The sequence below is a fragment of the Aythya marila genome, assembly GCF_965140915.1.
Source record: "Aythya marila genome assembly, chromosome: 1".
Lineage (NCBI taxonomy): Eukaryota > Metazoa > Chordata > Aves > Anseriformes > Anatidae > Aythya > Aythya marila.
Genome location: NC_139042.1, coordinates 11,847,798 through 11,871,033, shown reverse-complemented (window position 1 = coordinate 11,871,033; position 23,236 = coordinate 11,847,798). Strand labels below are relative to the sequence as shown.

The 23,236-nt window shown below is 46.4% G+C and overlaps 1 protein-coding gene across 4 annotated transcripts in view; it reads left to right on the top strand.

The window, feature by feature from the left end:
- Positions 1–23,236, top strand: part of MTMR2 (myotubularin related protein 2) — a 57,514-nt gene that overhangs the window by 17,023 nt on the left and 17,255 nt on the right. For 3 of the 4 annotated variants that reach the window (XM_082765229.1, XM_082765232.1, XM_082765230.1), the window contains exons 2-6: positions 1,608–1,713; positions 17,970–18,045; positions 20,717–20,811; positions 21,009–21,119; positions 23,123–23,224. In XM_082765229.1, coding sequence (XP_082621355.1) covers positions 1,608–1,713; positions 17,970–18,045; positions 20,717–20,811; positions 21,009–21,119; positions 23,123–23,224 — 490 coding nt within the window. Of the gene's footprint in view, positions 1–1,607; positions 1,714–16,327; positions 16,464–17,969; positions 18,046–20,716; positions 20,812–21,008; positions 21,120–23,122; positions 23,225–23,236 lie in introns of those variants that run through there. The other variant, XM_082765231.1, reaches the window with a different exon arrangement.

The following is a 23,236-nucleotide window of genomic DNA, read 5'->3' as shown; positions in this document are numbered from 1 at the left end:
TGTAGCAAGCGTTTGCTGCCCTGAGAGATGAGCAAGTGGAGCCGCGTGTCCCCGCGATGCTTGCCCAGGTCGAGGAGAGGAGGAGGAGGTCGGTTTGGTTGTCCCACGAAACCCCGCGCTAATTCCATGTACACGGGGGGCCTTTGGGTCTGTGACAGCAGCAGGCTTTGCTGGTGTGGTTCCCGTTACGTTGGTGTGTGATTATTTTCTGTCTGGGCCAGCCACGGCGGCGTTGTGTGCTGGGGTGATGCTGCCCGTGGCTGGTGGGCTGAAGAGTTAAGCGAGTTGGGAAGCCGAGCGATGAGTTCATGAGCTGCGCACAATAAATGCATTCAGCGGAATCGTGCTATTCAATGGGCACAACGGCATCATTTATTTTAATTTTATTTATTTATTTATTTTTACTGTTCCCCAAACTTCCATTTCTAAGTTTCTGTTTCACAGGATTAAAAAGTTGCCAGCGAGCTTTAATCCTCGGAGGGAAAGGAGTGAGTCCCAGCAAGAGCCCAATTTTAGCACAGCACCTCCTGTTTCTAACGCCGCCCGTGTCATACTTTGCCAAACTTCGAAGAATAGAAATAAACCCAGAACATTTTGGCCTTTCCGTGCCTGTTTACCAGCAGTTAAGCAGCAAAACAATTTTCAGACAATTAACAGATCTCCAGGCCCTTTGGAAGCTCAGATAAAGCTGTTTGTTGGCTGTCAAATGTCTAATTAATACAACTACTAAGGGAAATGCTCCTGGGAATATCCTGCCTTTGCCAGGGCTGGGTTTACAGCTCGGTAGCTGCTCCTTAAGGCTGGCTTTACACCCAGGTAAAACCTTCCTGGGGTCACTAAGGGCACTGATTGCTCCAGGTATTGCTGCCTTACTGTGGCTTTGGGGTTGGGGACGTTGTTCCACAGAGGGAACAGCAGTCGAGTAGGGTTATTATCAAATGCTAATTTCAAGCAATTACGGTTCTAGGAGAGCTTGCAGCATAAAAATGCCATAAAATAAGCTTATTTTAATTGCTTACAGCTGGCCTAGAAAAAAAAAAAACGTATAGAAAAAGATGATGGCTGTTTTTGCTTTGTTTTCTAGCAAGTGGCGCTTTGTATCGCGGCAGAGGTGTGCTGGTATGCTGCGAGTCTTCCTAATTCTCCTGGGGGTTGTGCTTATACCTGAAAGAGGAAAGCTACGTGTGATGGAAAGAGTTTTAATCCTGAATTTAGTCCACGGCTGTAAAGCTGCGGTCGGAGTTGTGCTGGCGGGCGTTCAGGATCCTGTCTGTTTTCATCCAGTTGCAGCGCACTAATTCCTCCCATCTGAAGGGCTGAAATTGAGGCCCTCGGTTTCGGTGATTTAGGATTTGATCAAGTTTGTGATCGTGATGGTGTTAGCTCACTCTGAGCTGGGATTTGGAAGTGAATCGTGTGTGCTTTGGTAATCAGTAGCCATGGAAGGTAAAACAGGTTCTCCGAAATTGCTGCTGGGGACTAAATAACAGAATGGGCAAGGTGGAAACTGGGAAAAACTGCATGATAGACTGCAAGTAAGTGGCCTTATCTGTTAGCTTTTGAGTAATGGTGAGCACAGTTTAATTCTGTGGTGTTTCTCTTTACAGTGCTTCCACTTCTCACTCGGACCACTCTGTCCATACCAAGTCTGCTTCTGCTGTGTCATCGGACTCGGTCTCTACCTCAGCAGACAACTTTTCCCCAGATTTAAGGGTACGTGTGCTTTGTCTTAACAAAGAAAAGGAAAATACGTGTGTGTGTGTGTGTGTGTGTATACATGTATAAATATAGCTAGTGGCCTCCTTCACTGGCTCTTTCTTGCTCCTCTGAGTTTGGATACGGTAAAATGATTTCAGCTTTCAGGGTAATGCCAAATTGTGTGTAGCCAAGGCATGAAAGGTCCCAAAGTCAAACAAGTGAAATAGAAATTGAACTTTAATCTCTACCATATTATTTCCCTCTTTATAAAGTTGTTTAATCTTCAAAAAGCTGTCTCTGCAGCCCACATTTGGAGATGAATTTTCAAAGGAATTCCTTTTTCTTTTAAGTGCTTTAAGTAAGTGAAGATCCTCAACTAGCCAGTTACATATCCTTTTCTTTCCTTTCTGTGTGTGTGTGCATATCTATGAGATATTCTTTTTGAAAACTCCTGCTTGTTTGTAAACACTGAGTCCTTGGAAGTATCTTTCAGAGAAAGATTGTTATCTTCAAGCTGATAAAGTAGTCTTCTGTTACAATAAATTGCTCTTGCATTAAAAGTTCCAAACAGGGCTCTTCTAGGTCTGTTAGTGATTTGTTAATGTCACATCCAAAGCTTTAGTTGAGTGTCAGAAAAGTTTTGAAAACTGTCTGTGCGTTCCTCTTAGGAAACCAAGGGGTTTGCTGATTTTCCTTAGCTTTGCAAAAAGGTCCCCTGAGCACAGAACTGGTGGTGTCAGTGCTTTCTGGTAACGACTTGTAGCATTTCTCAGCTGTGGTTGAACAGCTCTGTACAAACACAACTGCATAAAAACTCTGAACGCAAAACTAATTCCTTCCTCTGACAACCATGACAATTTTTTGTTTCGTGAGTTGTCTCAGTGGTTCATAATTAGCAGAAAGTCCTCCTGTTCATAACTGGCAAGAAAGCAAATGTTTCTTCTTAGAGTTGTATTAGCCAGTATTAAGCTATGATTTGAAAATGAGTCAGGAGTTTGTGTAAGTGTTGTTTTGCACCTTTTACCTATGGATACCAAAAACAATAGTCTTCAGAACATGTCTGGATAAAGTTACATGTAATAGGTCTGAACCTTTTCCCCTGTGAAGTGTTCGGTTTCCCCAACATACAGAAAACACAGAGTTCAGGCTAAGTGATTCATTGATATAAATATAAGACTGCAAGCACTGCTACAGCTGTAACTGTGTATATAATGCCATAAATTTTACACAGACTTTGTTTTACACTTAATTTTGCACAACCGGGTGCACAACTTGACTGCTCTTTTGCAGTTTTTGTTATGTGTGGGGATTACCTTTACAGATAGAGAACCAAGCAATGTTCCTCAAGGCTGTCTTTGCTTCCTGGTGGTTGAGGTGGCTCAACACATTTTCCTTGTGACTCTGGATGTGTCTTGTGTCTCCTTCCCTCCTTTTGTCACCTTCTCTGCATGACATGTGAGCCCTATGTGGCAAGGACTCCTCCTGCCATGTATTTGTCTGGTTCCCCCTCCAACAGGGCCCCCATAATCGCTGGTAATCAGAAATGATGTTAGCAGAGGAATGTTCACTTAGCTGCATGACACGTTTTTCAGGCTGAAGATGCGTATGTGCTGTTTGCTGGAGGTCATTAAAAACCACTACTTCCTTGCTGTGCCCCGGTTCCTGTAATTTGCAGAATGATTTCTTCACAGCCTGCCTTTTTATTTTTTAATTTTAATTATTAAGCAACCTAAATTTCTGCCACGGCTGGAATAAATGCCGCTCCCCTTTCATTTTACAATAGCGTTTAAGGAAGGATGGTGAAAGCAGGGGATTATTTATCTGCAACAGAGGCGCTTCAAGCCAAGCGTGAGCACATGCCTCTGCTGGCAGAATGCTTCCTGCTGGTAATGTGCATCAGCTCTGTCGGGCCCGAATTCAGCACCTCCTGCTGTGCTCCACCTCAAGCCTGCTCCCGCAGAGGTGGTGCGAGTGGCTGCGATGCTGTCGTGTGCAAGCACAAAGCTGGTTCCTGTGATTGTGCTTGGGTGAGAGCTCGTCGATGCTGGCTGCAGAAAATTGATTCCTGTGCTCCTACATGTAGTGGGGTATGGTGAGGAAAGCCCGGTTTCTATTAGGACAGGTTGCCTTTCTCTCTCCTACAGGATTTCCAGCAATAACCAGGTCTTTCTTCGTGGCTGGTGCTGGCAAACAAGCCTGGCAGGGTGCGATGGAGATCTGTCCCCTTCTTGTGGGCAGCCCCTTGTGTTGGTATCGCCAGTGTGGCTGCAGTCCCACAGCCTGTCCTCAAGGCAATTACAGCCAGCACTGATGTATTTGTGTGTTCTGGGCTTGTTCTTGCAGCCCAGCACTAGCTGCTCAGTGAGAAGGCTCAGGAATAGAAGGTTTGTTCTGTCTGCTGATCAGCTAAAACTGATGTCTTTCAGCTCTCAGAGCAAGTAGAACAGATGTACTCGCTCTGGGCTCATCATTCTTCATCCAATTTTCTCTCGGTTAACATCTCTGCCATGTGACACTTCTTCTTTTTTTTTTTTTAAGCCAGCTCACTGAGAAGTTCTTCGAGGTCCTGATTGTTCTTCCAATTTTCTTTGACCTTTCTGAGGTGTGGCTTTGCCTTTGAAAATGCAGATAAGTTCACAGCATTACCTTAAACAGCAGCACGAGTGTGCTCTGCACACCGGGCTGTTCCTTGCACACCTGAGCATCTCGTGGCACTCGGATTGACACAAGACAGGGAGAACTCCCAAGTCTTAATACCTACCGAGGTTTGAGCTGAACACCTTATTTCTTCTAAGAATGAGAAGTTTGTTCCACAGTGCTCCAGGACAAATGTAAGAGAATAAGCACTGCAGTGGGAACTAACACGTTTCTGGTACCCCTGTGATACGGGAGACAAGTACCTGGGCTCCCCGACATTCTCGCAGGAAGGGGTTGCATCAGTGAGCTTTAAGAGGCTGAAAATAAGCATTTCAGGATTTGGGAGTGGATCTGCCACCCGTGGGGTTATGCTCCCGATGCGTATTTCAATTTTCCCCGCTAGAACGAATCGCCGCATAGATCCATCATCACTCCTACCGCTGCTTGCTCTCTGCCTCTGTGTGCGCATCGACTCAAATTTAGGAGCTAAATTTCTGTGGTGATGGAAAAACACTTTGTGATAGCTACAATTAGCACTCTTTTTTTTTTTTTTTTTTCTTCTTTCTGTGGGGAGTTTTTAGCAGGGTAGTAGGCGTCCGTCACGGGGAGGGAACAAATGGGAAGGACCCACATCATTTCTTGCGGTCTGTGCCTGCGGATTTCTTTTGGAGTGCAATTAACACTCAGTGTGTGTGCGTGCGTGTGGGTAATGAGGTAAATGAGACAACCACTGGGGATTCCTACTGAATGCGTGTGCAGTATTTTTCCTAAATCCTTTTCCAAAGTGGTTCATAATAACTTTCATGATTTTTTTTTTTTTAATGTGTATTGAGCATTTCAGTATCTGGAGCTAGGATTAAATTTATACAACACTACAATTTATAGAATTTTCACTTCATAAACTAACTCTAAATAACTTTTGGCTGCTTTAGTTGGCTGGAATTTTAAATAAAATAAATTAAAATGCCACCCCTCACCCCCTTCAAAAGCCCAAAGCACTATTGGGTTCGAGTCCTCTACTGCCCCATCCCTGCCTGATCTCAAATATGAAGCTGGTTAGGATTGATTTAGGGAATGTGCTTTTTGAGGGAATTTTTAAGCATAAGTTACTGATCAAGCAAGACCAGAACTGAGTAATTAAAAGTGAAAATGAGCTGGAAATTCATTTGGGATGGGAGTTTAAAAACGTTTTGGAGCCAACGTTGCCAAAGATGTGTAAGTCTCTCTTACAGATTTGGGAACTTGGTGATTAGTAAAGTACAACGAGATTCTTGCTCCACAGTCCTAAAGGTGGTATCTTCTCTTACGCATGTGGGCAGGTGAGGCTGTGCAGTTTATAGCACTTCTCTTAAGCTTTGTTGCTAATGCTCAAGCTTATCAGTCGGGGCTTTCATTTTGAGTTGGCTGTTGATTTACAGGGTAACGCCTGAAAGTTACTACGCTGAAAGCTTTGGAGTAGCTGTTGGAGAAGGGTTGGATCCCTTCCATCTGCAGTTGGGAAGTGATGCATGCGGCCAGCAGTTTCCAGCCACTTTCCTTAAGAACAATATCTTCGCCTGAAAGTTAAAGGTTGATTGTATTTAGTTTGGGATTGTGGGCACAGAATCGTCTAGGTTGGAAGAGACCTCAAGATCATCGAGTCCAACCTCTGACCTAACACTAACAAGTCCTCCACTAAACCATATCACTAAGTTCAACATCTAAACGTCTTTTAAAGACCTCCAGGGATGGTGACTCCACCACTTCCCTGGGCAGCCCATTCCAGTGCCTCACAACCCTCTTGGTAAAGAAGTTCTTCCTAATATCCAACCTAAAATGCAGCAACAGACTGAACCAGAGCTTGGAAATTCATCGTGTTGGCTTTATGTTGCTTCTTGCTGCTGTTCTGCAGACAGAGGAAAATCTGTTAGTAAGTCTCCACCTGCTTGGTTGTGCAGCCTTCAGAAAAACGTGGTTCTAGTCTTTGATTTTGCCTTTGTTCTTTATGACCACTTTGTATGTGTCCTCCCCTTTGAGGACAACACTGAGATCCACAATTCCTGTGATTCCTCTGACGTACAGCAAGATACTATACAAGCACGTGTCCTGTTCTCCATGATGGTTTGCTCCATCCATTGTAGCATTTTTTCCCTTAATATAAGAGGAATCAGTGGGTTTGCAATGGACTTGTGTAAAAGATACAAGAACACTTTCATGGCGTTCCCAGGACTCAAAGGTTAGGAAAGGGAGGAAATGCGCAGTTGCTTGCATAACCTTCATTTGTTATCCATGGCGTGCATTGTTGAAGACTTTAGACAAGCCCATGTGGTTTATTTTGTAAGATACATAACTCACACATGACAGAAGGTATATGAAGTAGTTTTTTCCTTCCAAGACAGTGAATGGATGCCATCCCTGTCTTCGGTAGGCTTCCAGAATGAAATTCTTTTGAGCAAGTCTGCGTTCCAGCTAGCCAACCGCAAGTTCTCTGTAGTCAACGGAAAGAAAGATGTCGTTTACAGCATGATTTATTGTGATTTATTTAAGGAATTGCCACGCTAGGTGAGAACACGATGTAGCTGAGCCGTGGAAGCCCTCGCTGCAGGACGTTGTGAGCGCTGTTGGAGGGGCAGCAACTGGTTGTTCGGAGCGGAGCTCACCTTCAGCTGTGCTCCCGTGAAAGCGTATTTCTGTCTTGTTGGAAAGCTCTGTCTGTTTCTCCTCCAGTTACGAAGAGAGTTCAGAATAACCCATCCAGATGTAGACCTCTAAAATTGAAGTAAACGCCGTTCCTCGGGCCGTGTTGGGTAGGATTAACTGCAATGCCAGTCGCTGACTTTGCCACCTTCACGTTACTTTATTCTAGCTGTGGTGCAAAGTGGCTTAGACTGGCTTTATGTAGAACATGTATATTGTTAGTAGGAAAACATATTGAAGAAAGATGTGATTTTTTCCCCCCTATCCTTTGCTGTAAATCACTGGAACTAGCCTCAGCGAGCTTTTCCATTGCTATCTCCCTGCCAACGCAGGAAGTGTGTCAGGCTTTGGTTATGCGTAACACATGTTCGGCGAGAGCGGGGCTGTAGAGAGAGGCATCGCTTTTTAAGCTTTAGGCATTCATTGAAGCTATTTTTTAAAACTTTTGCTTTTAAGGCACTTCTTGGTTAGTGGATGATAGCTTAGGAGCACTAAATCACAGGGAAAACATCTGCCTGAGCACCTCCTGAGTAGTTCAGGGCACTGTCCTGCCGCTCGGTCCCACCCCTCGCGCGGCGGAGCTCTCCTGTTTCAGCCTCTTCACGTGGGGCTGCCCACAAGAAGACCGGTTCGTAGGAAACACAGAGATGTCTCATGATGGGAGCCCTCCTTCCCAGCTCACCGGACTGCGACTGCTATTAAATTACAGCCCATATTGTATAAGCAACCAGATGGGGAAGATAATTGACCCGTGGTCACAGAAGGCTTGGCTAGATGCGAACCGGTGATGCTGCAGTGGATGCAAACAAACAATCCATTTTTTTGCTGTCATCTGTGAAGACCTGACCATATGTGTTGCTCTGTGTCACCACTTTGGGCTCTGTTATAGCCTTACACAGAGTCACACATCACATTCCTGCAGGTGTACTGAAGTAGAAGCTTCCAGGGGAGAAAACCCAAAGTGGCTGAACTCGGTGCCAAGTCCAAGAGGGGCCGAAACTTCACACTATCACAGGGAGCAAGCAGGGGGACTTAGGGTGTCTGAGAAGTAGGAAAATCTTAGGGGGAACAATTCTGACTGTGTCGAAATTCTGTTTTTTGGCTATCCTAGTTGCATGTGTGTGTCTGTGGGAAATGGGCTTCCTTTCTCCTCTGGAGCTGACGATGAACAAAGGCACAAAAGGCTGGTTCTGGAGGATGAATGATGCTCTTGTCCATAGGCATGGTCATTCCAGGGCAGCCCAGCGAGTGACTGGAATTCAGCCCCCGCCGTCAACTTGTTTTTGTAAGACTCCAGTTTCCAGGACTGTAACTGCTGTATATTTCATGAGAATTACAAGCTTTTTAATCTGTTTTAAGAGATGGAAAATCTTGGTCCCCTCCCTCCAGGCTCTAGCCATTAAGTCCCTTTCTGTACCTCCCCCGTCAAGGAAACAGAAACACTGAGTAGCCAAACTCTGGGTTGCAAAATATTGATTTCATGCAAATTAGATGGGGGGAAAAAGCCAGATGCAGTTGGTTTTCTGTCTCCTTTACACGGGAAATAATACTCCCTGAGTGCTTCTCTAGTTAGAAGAGAGCAAAGACAGCAATCGTAGCTAATTTTTATTATGTAGAGGTACCTGAACGTCTGAATATGAAGTAATGGGAAGTGAAGGAAATCTCTGGAAGTGTTTATGATTGCCATCTACTAGGAATGGAAAATTGAGGAGAAAAAGAAAATGGCCTTCAGATGTTCCTCAATAATATTTTCAGCTCCTCCTGATCAACTGCTGCGTTTCTGCTAGCTACAAAGTGCAAGAGTTCTCCTTTGGCTGACTAAAACCGGGTAAGAGGTGGTTATTTATTTTTCCTGTAGTTTTAGTTTTGTAGATCGAAGCACGAATCGGGCAGGAATGAACAAGCATGGTATTTAAAAGGAGCAGTCAGATTGGTGACTGCATGTAGCACCTGCCAAGATCTGATTTTTTCCGTAGATGTTTTTGCATCGAATGAAATGTCTTCTTTCCCCCATGTGTGATTGTTTATTGGTTGTAACTATATAATTATTTATGTCTTGACTCCTTGTCATACACACCAGTCATCTCCTAACTGAAGTTCCTGGTAACAGAGACACTTTTCTGTGGCTTATTTTGGTTGGCAGAATTTTTAATTCATTGGTCAGAGCCTTTTTCTGTTATTTTTTCAGACTGATGGTAAGAACTTCACTGACTGAGTTTAAGGTTTTCCTTGAAAATTGTAATCTCTTTTCCCTTATCTGTTTGCTAAACAAAGCACAGTAAAAGCAAAGAGAGGAGAGAGCGAGGCTAGAGTGCTGTCCAAAGTTTTTGAGCAGCCGATGGAGAACAGAACTGTTGTCTTTCAAGATCCCTTGGCTCCAAGGAAGGTTCTGTATTAAAAATTGTTGGACTTGTTCGAATAGATAATATCGGCCGTCTTCTGTGCCAGGGACTGTTGCTGTGTCGAGTCAATGACGACTTTCTGCCGGAGCCTAACAAGAGAATTGTCTCGAGGCACCAAGCCATGCAAACTTGAAGAGACAAGCCAGCGGTGGTTGGGCAAGTGGCCCTCAACAATGCGTTCCTTTGAGCTTCTGAGCTTTGCCTTGTCTTTGTGCAGCAAGGGCCCACGGGACTCAGCAGCCTGAAGAGACTGCTCTTCTCCACCAGAAGCTTGGGTCTGAGTGGAGAAGGCTCTTTGTGGAGAAACAAAGCAGAAAACCCCAAGGAAATACTGCAAGGTGGCTGCTTCCTCCTCCAGAGGAGTTCCTTTACTACCCAGCTGTCTATATTATTATTTTTTATTTGTAACACACTCGTCTCAGTTTCTTTCTAAAGATTTTTCAAGGCGGTGGGAAGGAAGCAAGTGGATTTCTCAAGCCTTTTCATACTTTCTCAAAGCACACACGGTAGGTAGAGATCACAATTGGTGATTTGTTTTTTTGGACTAGGAAAGCACAGCTGAAAGGCAGCTGCGGCATGTGTTGTATGTGATTATCTAGAGTGCTGTAATCATCTGTTGTCAGAACATTTTATTGATAAATGCCTCTTGTGACGTTTTTTTTGACCAAACTAGGAAGCCTTCTTTGGTTGTATGCTTTCTTAGGAGCTGAATAAGTTTGATGTGGTCTTGAACAGTGTGTTTGATTCTCCCTGTGCTATTCTGAAATGATCCACGAGCCCATGGTGTTTTGTCTTTTTCCCCTATTCAACTTCTAATATCCCAAAAAGGATAAGACACAAAGCATTTCCCTGCGATTAATATCTTGCTGGTCTGAATGTCTAACAGTTTTCCAAAGCATCTGGTCATAATCCTCAGAAAAATCCCCGCGCCTCAGACATGCAGAGATACTGCTGTTCTTTCTGCTGTGGTATTCTTAATGATTCAAAAATAAGCAACATAGTCCATTTACGTGCTCAATTTGTGTTTTATTACATTTCCAGTAGGATACTTAGTACATAAATCTTCTCAGAGTACACTCGAAATAGCCACAAGTGGCAGCTGAAAATCTTGCCAAAGTAGCACAGCATTTGCAGTCTAGAGGAGGATTTATCAAGTAAGCACAGCCACTGCTTCACGGCTCTCTTAATTGAGCATTAGGAAGGCAGAAGCATCTTGGCAGCAAAATGCTAGGAAAAAACGTGCCCTCAAAATTTACCCCTTCTCTGGTGTAATAAGTGCTTCATTTAGAGAGGAAATCAGTGTACCAATGAAAAATTATCTGAAAGAAGCTTGTGGGTTTCGATTCTGCACATATTAGTGGCAATTCTGCAGCTTTTGTTAACACAGGCTGGACAAAAGTAGGCCTCCATGTGTTTTCTAAGGTGAGTGGAGAAAGAGCTTCTGTATCTGTTTTATTTTAGAGTTTTTCACACCATCACTGGCATAATGATGCATCCTCATACACCTAACCGTGGTGGCACTGTCCTTTGTTGATTGGCATGTATGGCAACAGTTGTAAAAGAGGCAAGGGTTGTGGGGTGGCAATTCAGGGGAAGCAGCAGGTGGATGTGGACTGAGACAACCAAAAGGCAGTTTGAAGGAGAAAGGTGTTGGTTACTGTGATTTACTACTTCAATTTACAAATAAAATAATAAAAAAAATAAATCAATTATGCAAAAATAATCCTATGGCTAAGCCTTTGCAGAAAGACTGATGTCATCCTCTGAGACAGGAGGAACCTAAAGCTGAGACAGCTCTAACCCTAAAGCTGTCGCTGGTAACTCAGGTAACAAGCCCTGTGCTTTGAGATTGTGCCTGTTTGAATGAAGTTGATGCAATTTTTGGATCTGAGTGTGCTCATCTTTTGCTGTCTCTGCACACAGTAAGTTTGGAGCTCTCTGGAAAGTACAGGCTGACTTCTCTGTGGGATGTGCGGGAGACAGGGCACCACTACACTGGGCACAGTGAGACCCAGGAGCTGGTTTTCACCCTGCCATACAGATATCTGCATCAGAGTGGGTTATCCTTGTTCTCAGTCATCCTAAAGGTGAATCTTCCAGGTCTCCTTTTCACTGGCTGTACAGAGAGCCTGTGGTGACTAGCTCGGACGTAGATCTGTGGTTTTAGGTGAAATAGATACTCCTGCAGCGTGCTGGCTGCCCTGCCTGCAGAGCAGCACGAGTGCTGATTCAGGAGGGCACTTAGTCATCTGCCAGCCCTTGAGAGAAAGGCAAAAAAAAAAAAAAAAAGGCATAGATTGGATAACTACAAGCAGATTCCCAGGTAGTCCATTACAATTGGAAGCATCAGACAAATGTTTTCCTGTCGGAGATAAAAACCTTTCCTTGGCTATTGAGTTTCAAATCCACAAAGTTTTTTCCATAATTTGAGAACAGCTTATTTTTACACACAGAGAGGTAGCAGGTTTCATTCTTACATACACAAATGCACAAATTCTTGTGCCCCCAGCACGTATCCTGCCTGCTGCTGACCGGCGCACAATCACGAGACAGACGTGCCAGACCCGTGAGTTCAGGGGCTGCAGATGCAAAGGCTTTTTTTGTGCGCATAATGTTTGTCTGTATGCCCAGGTTAAATATGTTTACGTCAGGGGACCAGGTAAGAGCCCAGTTTCCTGCTGTAGGAAACAGAACAGGGCTGTGTGTTGCTGGAACAGATGCAGCTCCAAGCCTGGAGAGCTCGGCTTTTGGATAGGCAGAGCAGACGTGGTTTGGGGGGAAGGAATAATGCAGGAGCGGGGTGGTCAGTGTAGGCCTGGATGTGGCTTTATACATAATTAATCTATTCACAAAGTGCAAAAATCCTTTGGAGCGTGTAGGAGGTTAGCGAAGAGAGATTAACGCAGAGGGGGGGAAAACGACAATAATTTTTAATTGTCGTGCATTTTAATTTTGTCTAAAACGGAAAGGATTCATTTTGTTCGTTCTGGTTGTGGTTCAGAATAAAGGAGTCTACGCAGAACTGGGGAGAGACGGTTACACAGCGATTTGTTAACACACCTGCAGTCTCCCCTTGAAAAAAAAATGCATAAAGACAAAAAAAAACCACAACTTTGTCTGTGTTTGGGTTTCAGGACTCAAGTGTTCAGGAGAAAGTAGAAGAGAATAATTAGAAAATGGGTAGGAGCGGCCCCAGGTGCTCTCTTAGCACACTTTGTCCTGAGGCTGCTGGTTTGCTACCAGAAAGTTTGAGCTGTGGATGTTGGTGTCAGGGCCAAAGGTACTGTCCCAAATCACAGAAGGGTTTGGGTTGGACGGGATCTTAAATGTCATCTAACTCCAACCCCCTGCCATGGGCAGGGATGTCACCCACTAGACCAGTTCACCAAGCCTGGCATTGAATGCCCTCGGGGATGGGGCATCCACAGCTTCTCTGGGCAGCCTGTGCCAGGGCCTCACCACCCTCACAGTGAAGAATTTCTTACTTATTTATAATCTAAATCTTCCTCTTTTTAGCACCTCTCCTGTGAAGACAGGCTGAGGGAGTTGGGGTTGTTGGAGATGAGGAGGAGAGAAGGCCCCAGGGAGACCTCACAGCGGCCTGTCAGGGCCTGAAGGGGGCTACAGGACAGCTGGGGAGGGACTCTGTGTCAGGGGGTGTGGTGATAGGACATGGGGGGATGGCTTTAAACTAAAAGAGGGGAGGTTTAGGTTGGATTTTAGGAGGAAATTCTTCACTCAGAGGATAGTGAGGCCCTGGCCCAGGCTGCCCAGAGAAGCTGTGGATGCCCCATCCCTGGAGGTGCTCAAGGCCAGGCTGGATGGGGCTTTGGGCAACCTGGGCTGCTGGGAGGTGTCCCTGCCCATGGCAGGGGGTTGGAATTAGATGGGCTTTAAGGTCCCTTCCAGCCCAACCATTCTGTTCTGTGATTTAAAAAAAAAAAACACATTAAGCTAGCCCAGGCATCTTGTCTGAACCAGATATGGGAGCAATTATGTGAGCCGCTCTGCTGGCAGGTTTGACAGGAGGCGGTGATCCTGGCTCAGCCTCAGCCAGGGCAGGATGTGTGCTGTCATCCTGGCCATGCAGCACAGCTGGTAGGTAAAAGCCCGCAGGAAATACAAGAAGAAAACCTATCAGTTGTTCTGTTCACAGGCACAGGGAAACTCTAAATGAAGAATTTGAGGCACCCTCTCAGGTACCGTGGCCCAGCACCCAGCGATGCTCAGAGCTCTGGGCCCTGCACGTGGATTTCTGGCACCAGGCTCACTCTGCACCCCCTGAGCTGGCTGCAGCCACACAGGGTTAGCTGCCTGCGTGAGTCGTGCAGGAACATGAATCGGGAGAGGGATTTTCTGGCTGCTGCTTTAGGAAGCAGCATGAACACGTGGCTGGAGAGGCTTGGCAGGAGCACGCTGTCCTGAATCCCAACATGAAGGCGTGAGGGATGAGGCGAGGAGCAGCCCTACCCCCTTAGCAGGACCTGAAGCTCCTTGCCTGCCCCCGTCCACGTGAGCAAAGTCACTTTCTTGCTGAGATCTGAAGGGTTTGCCCGCAGCAAAGGGTTTTCCTGCCTTTGGCACCGTAAGTGGGAGGGTGGGAGAGAGCTCTGCTTCCTCAGCCAGGGGCGGGTGGGGTGGAGCTGACACCGTCTGGGATCCTGAGCTACGAGGAGCAGCTGTGAAACGTCGTGAGTGTGGGTTTGATCTGCCAAGTCACTGCTCGAGAGCAGGACAAAGGTGGGTGGTGGCATGAAGTCCTCGCATCCTCCCCGAGCTGAGGCAGGGCTGGGTTAGGTGCCGAGGTGCCTGCTCACTGATGGGTGCAATGGGGAGATGATGTTGCTTGGTAAAAGAAGGCAAATAAAGATCATTCTGGCGTGTAACTAACCTCATCATCCTCCTGGAGATTCAGTTACCAAGCATCGTATTTTTGTGAGAAAAAAGATACTGAGGACCTAGTTTAGCTTAGAGGCAAGGCAAACTAGCCCACAGGTTTTTGGTGCTTGTGTTTGTTACGGAAATCAGTGCTGGCTGTGATGGACACGGCCAGTGTGTGGCTCTGCATCAGAGCGGCCCCATCTGAAGTAACACGGTTCTGCCCAACTCTGGCCCCAATCTTCACTGCGGATCTCAGAGCAATGATTTTTTTTTTCCCCTGAAAATTTAAAAACCTGAGGCTCAAAGAGGTGCAGCATCTCACTTACAGGTGTGTATGATTGCTGAGGCATCAGGAGCCAGCCTGCCTCTCAAGGCAGCTGGACTGGTGTCCCTGAGCTCACCTACCTGCTTCCTTGCCTCCTTGTAGCCCTTACTTTTGTTTTGCAAGATGTGCAGAGGGTTAAATTTACGTTTTTTTTAGAGTCCAGGAGTGTTATTTTTAGAGCCTTGAAAATAGGCTAAAGTACATCAAAAGGATTTTTCTGACAGCTGATGAGCCATTATGGGGCGGGGGACACACACGCAGTGGGATGGGGAGGCTTTCGCATCATTTCCTTACTCATACAAGGGCAGAGGGTCCCTCAGGGAGCTAGTGGTATCCCAGAGCTGCACATGGCTACTTCATCATCCCCTCCTTTTCCTCCCCTTGATCCGTTTCCAAAAATGTTCTGTTCTTATCCCCCCATTTCTCTTCCCTCCTGTAGCTCCCCGTCCTTTAGTGCTGCCCCAGATGTCTTCCCCGTGCCCGCTGCCTGCGTTGTCAGCTGTACAGATTGTGTTTCCCCAAAATCGATCTGAAGGAGCCGTCGGTGGAGGCGGGTTTCAGCAAAATGCCTACTTCTCATTTCTAGGTTTCTGCCAGGATGGTTTCAGGTATTCCTGTTCCAACTCGGAGGCTCCTTCAAGGTCTAGAGCTAGGCAGATGCCGCAAAGACTGGTACACTGGAGAAGTGTTTGGGCTGGGCTTTCTGACCGTGTCTGTCACAGCCTCTGGGAGGGGTGAATGTTATATCCCTGGGGGATGTGTGTGCACGGGCTTTGCAACCATCAGGAAAGCAGTCCGGGAAGCCCTGAGGTGCGTCGTGTGCCCGAGGTCAGCTGGAGGATGGTAAAAACAATGATTTAGCCCTTAACTCTGCGGAAAAGATCAAAATAAAGCATGTGGGGGGAACAAAAGGCAAAAAGCCTCGATCCTTGAGTGCTGTGCTTGCAGGAGGTCATCTGTCCACTGCCCTGAGTGGAAGCAAGCGCGGATTTGGATCGCTAACCCCTTCCCCTGACCCTGGGGACTCCGTGTGTCAAAGAGCGTGAGTGAGCAGCTGGATTTTATTAGGCGTAGAAGAGCCAGTTTTTAAACCAAAAAAGGCTTTCAGCTTTGTCTTTGACAGGATGGTGTGGACACAGATCTGTCTTCCCTCCCCTGCTTTCAGTGCGGTGCAGAGCCCACCTGAGCGCTGCCCACCTGCTGACCGCAGCAGCTCTTTGCCGTTCTGAGTGCTTTCTCTGTACCTCACCTCATGCTCATTTTGGCTTGAGACAGAGCTCCGTCCTCTGAATGTTTACTGCTGGACCTGCTCCCACCAACATCTGCAGGAGAGCGGCGAGCCCAGCTGGTGGCCGGGGCCATCCCGCAGCAGCTGCTGCCCGTTTGGGCACGGACCTGCCTGGAGGAGTCGTGCACCGCGTCCCGAACGGGGTTCTCACTCACGTCCTTCCAAGATAAAAGGCAGCAAAGACGCCCACCGCTCAAGGACTAATTAGCGAGGAGCCTCCGTCTCATTTGGCATAATCCGGAGGACATCTGGGTGACGCCGAGTTTCTGCCCGGCTGATTTCAAGGCTGCTGTTGGAGCGCAGAAGTTGCTGCAGAGGAGCTGGGGCTGGGGCTGCACCACAGGCTGTCAGTCAGGGCTCTGATGGGGCGTGTGATCTTTGGCCAACACAGCTGTGCTGACGAGAAGTCCCCAGCACAGTTATACCAGCAAAGCCCTGTTTTCACCGGTATTGCTTTGGGGGGGCAGAGGGAAGAGAAGTTTTCCTGCGAGTTCAGCGCTGACCTCCCTCTGTCCGTCCCCCACACCCCAGCCCTGCTGTACTGGCAGCCTCCCAGGTGAGAGCTGGTGTAAGTGGGTGCGTTCCTGTACTGCTCTTCCTGCTAGGAAGTCAGCTCCACGCTTGCTCTTTTGTCTTTTTTTTTTATTATTGTATTTTTTTAAGTCACTTGAATGCCTTTTTTTTTTTTTTTTAAACATACATCTTGTTCTCAAGAAGGCTTTGATCTCGGTAATCTTTTCATCTATCCATCAGTCTGCTGTGTGAAAATGCCCGAGCGTGCTTTTATTGTGGCGTGGGATTTCTTTGGGTTTTGTTTTCCTTTCTCTGCATAGTTTAGAGTATTTTTCCTCCCCGAGGCTCTCCCTCTGGCTTGATCCTACATGAAAGTTGACCGCAGATGTGTCAGGCTCTAAGTGCCACTTTAGGCCATGTCTTAGAATCGTCTTTGTAGGGATTTCCTGATACCAAATTAAACCAATTCTTTCTCCTTCCTCACGTTAAGATAAAGGAGGCGTTTTTGGCCAGGTCTGCACATTTTTGTGAGCAGCCGTGAGCACTCTCTGCCTATCTCCACCAGGAAGGATGCACGCCAACTTTAAATCCAAACTCTTGTGGCTGTTACAGGATGAGGCAGAGATGGACTAGCTTACCTGCTCTTCTCTGCCTGTGTTATGAGGTTGAGCAATGTGGCTGACTGTGGTTTTTTGTCTGATTCAGGGCATTACTATTCAGATCCATCTATGCTTGGCCACATAGACTTAGCCTTAAACTTGGTCTTGCCTGCTTCTTACCTGATGTCCAAACCTATGGCTATGCTTCTATAGTTAGGGATGTGCTTTCTTAAAATGGCCATCTCCTTGTGCTGTGCTGTTCCAGAGAAAACTCCTGTTGAAATGCAGTTATATCAGTGAGAAGTAACGCCCTGTGCTTAACTTCCACCCAAGGGAGGATGGAGGAGGGGGTGTTTGTCAGACACCCCTTAATCCAGACACCCCAGAAAACCTGATGACCTTTTTACAAGTTACAACTACTGAGCCAAATCAAGGGCTTTGCAGTTTTTGGACCCTTGCTGGGGACATGGATGTGATAAGTTGTCTACTGTCACTCTCCTTAACGTAAACTATAATTTTCTCTATGTAGTAGTCGATAGCATCATGGTATTGGCTGATCACTTTAATCAATCCCTTTGGTTCTGCGTGTAGCTGTGTGGACAGAGAGTTTAGCTTGTGATGGTGTCTAGGCTGAGGAGGAGGAGGTTGGGGTGTGAAAGCCAGCAGGTAAGTGTGCTGCCAGAGCACACAGCCTGCTCCAGCAGCTTCTCCGTCACAAGCATCCTCGCTTAAACACTTCTGCCTGGCCCAGTGGCATGCTCCAAGGTTGCAGGGCTGTGCCAAGGTCTCTCATGCTCAGTGTTGACCTTACAGAGGCTGAGACACTGGGCAGTACCTCAGGATCCTTGAATATTTGTTGTTCTTGACGTTGTTGGCCTGTTGCAGGTAGGTGTAAACTTCTCACTGTATGAAAAAGTGATGATTTTTTTTTTCTGCCTCTTTTTACGCAGGTCCTGAGGGAGACTAATAAATTAGCTGAAATGGAAGAGCCACCTTTGCTACCAGGAGAAACCATTAAAGACATGGGTAAGCAAAGAGTAGATTTCCTGTTGTTTGCTTGACCAAATAGAAGATCACAGAGCAAAAAAACTTGCTGGTCATTGACCAACAATAGCAAATTGCTGATGTTTTGTGACACACGATCAGGTTGTTTCATTAATCATTGGGCATCACGTGAGCCAAGGTAACTGTGGTTCCTCTTAGCATGGAGCAAATACAACACTATTCAATCTTCTCTTCCTCTGAAAGTGATATTGAAGAACATAACTTCAGTCTTAAAAGAAAAAAACAAAAAAAAAACAACAAACACACCACCTTGTCCAACCCCCCAAACCAGAACATCTCAATGCTCAGTTCTTTTCTCTGCTGCTTTCCTAAAGACTCTGAACTCTTCCTCTAACCACGGGCTGCAGGCTGACATCTAACTCACTCCACAGGCACAGTTAGCTCTGACAGCAAGACTGTGATCTGTTTCTGGGAATGGTTTCGTGTGTCTTTCTCCCATATGGATTCTTATATCTAACAAAGACTGAGCTTCTTAGATTTCCCACTGGTAGCAGCACTAGTACAGCCCCTCTTTCACTCTTGGCATCCATTCTCCCGAGCAGTGAAGGAATTTAATACCTTGGAGGAGCCTGTTCATCAGATGGATGCTGCTGGAATCATACAACCCTGGTAGGGTTAAAGTCAAGTCGCCAGGCATATGATACTACGTGTGTAGGTGTGAGGGTAACTAACTAAAATTGTTTCCTTAGGAAACCAAGCTAATAAAATGTAAACGCGAAGCATGGTGTGCTTTATAAGTTGGTAAGACCAGCTTGAGATCATGCCTAGGCTTCCTTACCTGGAAAACGTTTTTCTAGCTACTTTTCCCCTTTACTGAGAAGTCAGATGCATGTGCACATTTTTCTTATTGGATGATGACGATGATGATTATTATTACTACTATTATTACTTCAGAACATTTGGAAACTGCTCTTTCAATAAAGAGAACTGTAGTGGAAAAGCCAGGCAGGGTGCCCTCACTCTTATTATGTGTTTCATGAGGCTGCTTTCAAACCCCTGTCAATCTACTCTTTGAAAAAAGTGATTAATAATCAGCCAGTAATGAAGTATTGGTTTAATTAGAGCTGAAACATTTTGTGTTTAATAGTCCTTCCAACAGCGACGTTTCAATTTAAGTAAATAATGAAGTCACTAGCATATTTATTTATTTATATTTTAATCCCGAAATTCTGTGCTGCCTGTTTTGCTCCGAACTCGTCACTTCCCATCCCTTTTTCCCTTGAACTTTCTAGCTGAGGCTCTGAAAGGAACCAGAGCTGGCTCGGGCTGACGTTACCGCTGCCCTGCAGACCCTGCCTGCTGCTGATTTTTCAGGATTCCTCGGGAGTCAGCGGTGACTGTGTAGAAGCAGAGCTGATGTGAGGGTGAAACGAGTGCCCTAGAACCAAGGCAGTTTGCCTTCCTCCCTCTCTCCAGGCTGAATCTCGTGGGATAAAGGTGGAGGAAATTTGGGGTGTCAGGAAGAAGACCCAGCAACTTTGTGCCCCTCATGCATGGAGGCTGTCACCTGGCTGGGAGGTGAAGCTTTCTTTACGGATTTCACACAGCCCTTGCAAAATGAATCCCCTAGGGCTCGGAGGCTTAAGGTTATTAAAACGGCCCAGGGTTTTTTTGTTTTCTTTTCCAAATTTCATGGAGCTGGCAGCTATAGTCGGTGGCTCTCCTGAAAGGCTGCCTGTGTGTTCGAGGAGTGTTGCTCCTCGTCGGTGACAGCATCAGTCGTGGCCATGGCACAGCCAGCCAGCTGTTCAGGGACAGGAGGTGTGACGGGTCGTGGTGGGCACCGGGGGCAGGGAACAACGCGAATGCTGGCGTTTTTAATTGATGGAAACCAGAAAGGCAGTCAGGAGAGGTGTTTGCTGGGGAAAACCAGCAGCACCTCTTGCCTTTCGCTGGCACAAGCGAGCAACGTTTGAGGCCGTTTATGAAGGGGACTGCTTTGAGTCACCGTCACTCAGGTTCAGAAGGAATTGAAATGGTGCAGGGTAACTTGATCACTGGCTCAAGGCTTCACATCGCTGGCGATTGGGTGCTATCCAGATTTTTGGCTGCTGGAAGTCACTGTAGCTCCACTGGTTTCAATCAGGGCCGTTAGCAGGGACTCTACATCCCAGGGCTGACTGTGTGTAAGGGCGTACAGGAGGACCTCAGCATCCTAAAAGCCATCTGTAGGGGAGCTGCTTTCTCTTGCTCTTGATGGCACAAAACGGATTGCTGGCAGTCATTAGTTTTTCATGCAGATTGATGTCAGCTTCAAATACACGCATTCAGGCAGGAATTGCATCCACTTCTCTCACGCGATGATCTCAGCTACTGGTAGAGCATTGCTTGTTAAGTATGGCACCAAAGTTTGCTCCTAACGCTGACACCCCTACTGGGGTAGTGGCTCTGTGCAGGTGGGGGATTCCAGCTGATAGTGCTCGCCTGGAGTTTGACTTACACCCAAACTCTTCTCAACAAAACTAAAATTTCCATCTTAGCTCTAGGCGAGCACCCCCGATTAAGCTTCTTTTCATTTCATGGTCTTGGAAGGTAGAACTCCCTGAGTGCTCTTGCTGTAATAATTTTCCTCCCATAAATTAATCATGAGATTAACTCTTTTTTTTTTTTTTTTTTCTTTTTTTTTTTTAAGCTAAGGATGTCACGTACATCTGCCCCTTCACTGGAGCAATCAGAGGAACCCTCACTGTTACCAATTACAGACTCTATTTTAAAAGCATGGAACGGGTAAGCTTTTGTAACCATCTGCTTTTGTGGGTTGTTCAGTCTTCAGACCTAGGTGTGTTTTGTTTTGTTTGCTTTTTATTTTTTTGTGTTCTGTGCGAATCCTAGCTGTATGGTTGGGCATATTGGCATAAGGGAACAGAAGCTGGGTTTTTCACCCCCCTCCCCTTTGTAAACTCACAAATTTCAACTGTCTACAGGACCCTCCTTTTGTCCTAGATGCATCTTTAGGTGTAATCAACAGAGTGGAGAAAATAGGAGGTGCTTCCAGTCGTGGCGAGAATTCATATGGGCTGGAGATTGTATGCAAGGTAAATTTTTGTGTCTGTTTTACATTGGGGAAGGGGAAAATATATTTTAAAAGGTTTTCTCTATGATACTGTAAGAAGTTCTGGATGGGATACAAACCTTTTTTCAGGCTTTATGCTAGATAATGGCTTTATTCATGGTAGAAACCTAGGTCTGCATCCCAGTAATGCAGTCCTCAAGGCTTCTGTGTTGCTCACCAGGATATTCCAGGAAGACTCTGCTCATTGTGCTGCATGGGATGACTTTCATGCACTTGCATTTCAAGAGCAAGAACAGGGTGCATGTTTCCCTTGAAATCATTAGCTTGTGTCCACCTGCTGCTCTGCTTTGTGGTGAGGGATGGGCGAGTAGCCCCCTTGAGGCTATTCCCTTCCTTTCAAGGGAGTAGACATTTGAAATACGCTTTTCAAGAGCCCTTGGAGTCATTGAAAATGCAATCTTTAATAAAAATTAGCGATTCACCTCCCAGTGTCTATTGTAGGCTCGCAAAGTAGATAAAGCCACTGTCTCCAGGCCTAAAGCCATACCTCCTACCCACCTAGGGCACAGCCCCTTTGCTTTCCTGGGTGGCAATGTAGGAAGAGCTGGATTCTGAACCTTGTAGGTCTCGGGCTGCTTAGACCTCTTTCCAGGCCCCCCTGAAGGCAGAACGAATGCTACTTTCTGGATAAAAGCAGATGGAGGCCTGAAAACGAGCCCCAGACAGCTCTGGTCACTGCTGTGATGTTGAGGCACCGGGAAGCTGAGCAGACTCTGAAGCTGCGGGCACGCTGAGTCACGAGCGGTGATATTATCTGCACCAAATCATCCAGCTGCTCCCTCAGCCTACTGCAGTCATAATCCTCTCTGGCCACCACAGGGTGCCTGTGCTGGCAGGCCAGTTTGTTCCCTGTTTTGCTTTGAATTCTTGGTCCTCTTCTCAGCCATTTTGCCTAGATGCAAACATGCACACAGTCAGGTTTGGAGAGAACTGCACTGTTTCCTTGGCTGGGAAACCCAGGCACAGAGTAAATGATAGATATCTTGGCCCTATACAGTGTATTTATATACATTATATTTATATATATATATTTCTTTATATATATATATTTATATGCCAGCCCACCTGGCCCAGGCAATGCAGAGCAGTTTAGTGCTGGTACCAGAGTTACAAATACAGCTTCTACATCCTACATTTTCAGTCTGAGCCCTGCCACCTCATCTCAGTCTTGTAAGACAGCTAAGTCTTTAGCCATTTTTCTCACTCCCTGGCTTGCTGTGCTGTCTTCGTGTGCTTGACCTTGATGGATCATTTCCTGCTGGTGGCTTTTAAACTGTTTACTACAAGCGTTTGAGTTGTAGGCTTGGCTGAAAAATCTTGGCACCTTAGAGATGCTTTATTTAGGTTCTGTATTTGATTTTGGAGATGAGTGCAGAAAGGAGGTCCTGGCTTGCCACTCGTTGTGGGAACTGTGCTGCTATGCAAAGTGGAGGAGTTGTCAGCTTCACACAGCCTTTTGAGTGCTCTGAGATGGAGGCTTTCAAGGGAGATGGCTTCAGTTACTTTGCACTCAACTAGCTGGACCTGGGCTCCCTCCATGCAGTAGCTCTGTGGAGATGCTTTGTGAGGCAGTCCCTTCCAGCAGTCTTGTGGTACAGCTCAGCTTGGGAGCCCCGTAAGAGCTGGGAGGTCTGCTTCACAGGGTGCTGCCGATCAGAGAGAGCCTGTTCCTGAGCCAGGTCTCTCCCCTAGGCTTTCAGCAGGTAGAGAGCTTCGTTTAGAGGCAAGGCAGTGCTGATGAGTGGCACCTCTGCTCTCCCTTTGCTCTGCTGTGGTTGTGGCAGGCTTTGCTGGAGGCTTTGAGCCAAGCTGAGTTGCTGTGCAGCACTGTTCAGTGTGCAATACTGAATCGGTACTCGAAGGAACATCATGATGTGAGCCTGTGGTGAATGCTGGGGTTTGGAGTTCCTTTGGCTGCTCAAGTGAGTGACAAATCCTACAGTTTGACTTCCTTCTTTTCCCTAGGACATCAGAAACTTACGATTTGCTCATAAGCCTGAAGGGAGAACTAGGCGATCCATATTTGAGAACTTGATGAAGTATGCTTTCCCAGTTTCAAATAATCTGGTAAGTGTTTTC